This window comes from Notothenia coriiceps, unplaced genomic scaffold (genome assembly GCF_000735185.1).
Source record: "Notothenia coriiceps isolate Sejong01 unplaced genomic scaffold, NC01 NC01_scaffold00004927, whole genome shotgun sequence".
In the NCBI taxonomy this organism is placed as follows: domain Eukaryota; kingdom Metazoa; phylum Chordata; class Actinopteri; order Perciformes; family Nototheniidae; genus Notothenia; species Notothenia coriiceps.
The window spans coordinates 31,835-35,389 of record NW_011337628.1 but is presented as its reverse complement, the minus strand read 5'-3'; the positions used below and the strand labels follow the sequence as shown (position 1 = coordinate 35,389).

Here is a 3,555-nt window from a genome sequence, read left to right as displayed (position 1 = left end):
GCCAAGTTGTAAAAACCTCATTTTTCCACCTCCGCAATATCGCCAAACTCCGTCCCTCTCTCACCCGCCCCGCAGCTGAGCGACTCATTCACGCCTTCATCTCCTCCCGCTCAAGAGTTGACTATTGCAACTCACTCCTCTTCGGCATCAGCACAACATCCCTCAACAGACTCCAGCTTGTCCAGAACGCAGCCGCCAGACTCCTCACCCACACCAAATCATGGCATCACATCACCCCGGTCCTCAAAGAACTCCACTGGCTCCCCGTCTCACACCACATTCACTACAAACTCCTGGTCCTCACCTATAAAGCCCTCCACCATCTGGCCCCCCCCTACCTCACTGACCTCCTCATCCTCTACCAACCACCCCGGTCCCTCAGATCCACCTCAGCCGGTTTGCTTTCAATCCCCAAGGCCAAACTCCGGAGCTTCGGGGACAGAGCCTTCTCTGTGGCAGCCTCGAAGCTCTGGAACTCCCTCCCCCAAGACCTCCGTGAGTCTGATTCCCTCACCCTGTTCCAGTCCCGTCTCAAAACCCACCTCATCAACTCTGCTTATCCTTAAACCCGCCCCTCCCCCCTCTGAACCAACATCCTCCTGACTGCTTTTCTGTTTTTGTTTTGTTTTTGTTTTTGTTTTTGTTTTTGTTCTTGTTTTGTTTGTCGACCTTACTCGTAATGTAAAGCATCTTTGGGTCTAGAAAAGCGCTATATAAATCCCATTTATTATTATTATTATTAATTGTACATTTTGTACAGTTCTGTTTACAGACTCTTTCTCCACCTCCCTACACTTGTATTCTTAGTGCAATTGATTTGTCATTAAAGAGACGAAAGGCATAGTAATCAAAGTAGAAGATGAAGTTGATAGCATAAATTTTTTGGGACAAATGTTCTAAAGATATCATGATATCAATATAGTAAATTATTTCAAGCCCCAAAAATCCTATACTGTGACAGCCCATAATGAACCTGTAACTGATTGGGATTGATGTAAAACACAATTATCTGAAGTTCTTCTCTTCTTCTCATTTACAGTGCAAGGTGAAATTGAAGAGACTGGTCTGAGCTTTCTCTCTGACCTCTGCTCAGGACTCGGTGACTCCCTGGTTTCTTCCCTCATTCAACTTCTTGAATCCACCTCCTCCTCCTCCTCCTTCTCCCCACTCCAGCCAAACACCCAGCTGGACCCTCGCTACTGCACAGACCTAGTGTCCCGTCGGACCAAAGAGGTGTACCCCTACCCCAGCCCGCTGCACGCCGTCGCCCTCCAGAGCCCCATTTTCACCTCCCAGAGCCAGGAGCCATCAGCCTCTCCCAGCCCTGAGGGTCTCCAGCTAGATGACCCTCAGGAGTCCAGCTCTGTCCCCCCTCTGCCCCTCCAGCCCGCTGCCTCTCTCACCCAGCTGGAGCAGTACATCTCTCGTCTGGCTCGCCAGTACCACAGTCGGGTCACCTGCTCCACCTCCGATCTCACTTCAGCTGCCATCCCTGGTGAGGTCAGAGGCCTTTTTACCCCTGGCAAAAGTCACGGATCCACCCAGTCCCTCTTTGCCTTTGAGAGTCGCAGCACCCCCTCCTCCAACATCACTCCCTGTAAGTCTCTGCTGGGAAACTCTGCCAGATTCAGCCTCAGCACCACCGGGAAAAAAGCAACTAGGAATTCAATAAACCTAGGTAACCTCCCCTCAGCCACTGGAGAGGACTTGAACATAAATCTGCATCTCAACCTCAACTTGAACCTGACTCCCGGTTTAAGTTCTAGCAGTGTGGACAATCCCAAAAATGGCAGCTGTGGAGCTTTAAGAAGCAACTCTGCATCTGCTCCCACAGCCTCTGCCACATCGCTCTCCTCCGCCACACCCACCCCTGCACTTAGAGCCCGCCCTCGCATTTCAACATGCCCGAGCAGCCTGAGCCACCGCAGCTCCCTGGAGGTTACTTCAGGGTCTGGACACAGTCCTGGATTTGGGTCATCTGCCTTCTGCCGTTCATTAGACTGGAGCAGCTGCGCTCCGCCTGAGACTCCACCCTCAGTATTGGGTTCTGGATCGGCTCCCGGGTCTCAGCGCAGCAGCTTGATCCAAGAGGCCAGCTCCAGTCCCAAGATAAGCGAGGACTCCCCCATGGTGGGTGAGATCTCCCGCCTCTCCGGCCTCACCAGGGCTGTTGTGGTGGGACTGATGGAACAAGGTGTGGAGCTGGACATCGACTGCTTCCAGACAGACACCGCGGGCGAGGTGCGGAGTCACAGCAAAACTCACCTGACACCCACGGCCAAGACAGATCAGTCACATGACTACGCCAGACTGAGCGACCAGAATCCACAGAGACCAATTCAGCTGTCTCTCAGTGTCACCCATTCTCCCCAGTCTCATTGCAGCCTCACCCCTCCTCTCTCACACAGCAGCAGCCCCATACACCCTTATCAGTCCATCCACGTTCCATCTCCTCACTACTCCTCTCACTGCCACTACCAGCAGATCCCTTCTCCATCCGACCTCCCCTCATCCACAGCCTCCTCCCCTGCCTCCCGCCCCACCACCAGGGGCCGCTCCCCTCCCCGGCCTCTCCAGCCGTCCCCTCTGGGCGCCACCCCGCTCTCAGTTTTCCGACGGGATGCGCCCTTCCAGTGCTCCCTGCCTCGCACGATTATGAGGAGCTCTCCTTTGGAGCAAGGAGGGATCCACCCGAGAGGGGGATCACTTCGGCAGAGTGCGGGAGGAACTGTTGGGTGGAAGAGGGCGGAGGGGGAGGGGCTTTACAGTGGGAAGCACTCCTCTCACAAGTTGATCCGGGCAGCCACAGTAAGCAGCAACGCCAAGAGAGAGGACTATAGCTCGGCTTGGGCTGAGGAGCAGGAGCAGCCCGCGGCCCAGACACCCAGGAAGACCTCCAACAAACTGTGGAGGGGCTTCGAGGGGCGCCTCCGGGGCAAAGAGTCCGAATGCGAAAAGGAAGAGATGGACAGAGCCGAGTATGGCTATGGCTGGAGGAGCAACAGCGTTGGAAGCTGGCGGAGGGAGGGACGGAGGGTGAAGGCTCCATCCAGCAGTAACGACAAGAAGCCGAAAGTGGAGAACTCGCCGATGTTCTCGAAGAAGAGGGGGAAGGAGGAAGGGGAGAGACGCAGCACCAGCATCAGGCTTTCCAGGAGGGCTTTGTTCAGGAGCGAGTCCCAAGGTTTGCTGGTGTCTCGTAACCACGGCGAGGAGCCAACAAAGCGGGCACACTGGGTCTCCTCGTTAGACGTGGGGCAAGGGGGCCTCAGCAAACACGAAGGCATCAGACTGCTGAGGGCGAAGGAGGAAGACAAACGACTGTCTTCCACCGCCAGCCTCTTTAACCTCTCTCGTTCTCAGAGCCTCGAAGGCAGCTGCCACTCCCTCTCCCCTTTCTCCTCCCCTTCCTTCTCCCCTTCCCCGCCTCCCAGGAGGCCCATGCAGCGCTCTCGGTCTCTAAAGGACTTGGGGAGGAGAGTGTTTGGCTCCATGAGGTCGCTGAGTCTCAAACGAAAGCCATCCAAGAAGTGACACTCGTACAATAAATAACCA

At 55.1% G+C, this 3,555-nt stretch overlaps 1 protein-coding gene across 1 annotated transcript in view; it reads left to right on the top strand.

Moving 5' to 3' along the window:
* The window catches only part of LOC104942684 (mucin-5AC), a 14,864-nt gene extending 11,314 nt beyond the window's left edge, over nt 1–3,550 (top strand). Inside the window, exon 4 of the mRNA XM_010767938.1 lies at nt 1,040–3,550. Within this exon, the coding sequence (XP_010766240.1) occupies nt 1,040–3,534 (2,495 nt within the window). The 3' untranslated portion in view covers nt 3,535–3,550. The remainder of the gene's footprint in view (nt 1–1,039) is intronic.
* The last annotated feature ends 5 nt before the right edge of the window (nt 3,551–3,555 follow it).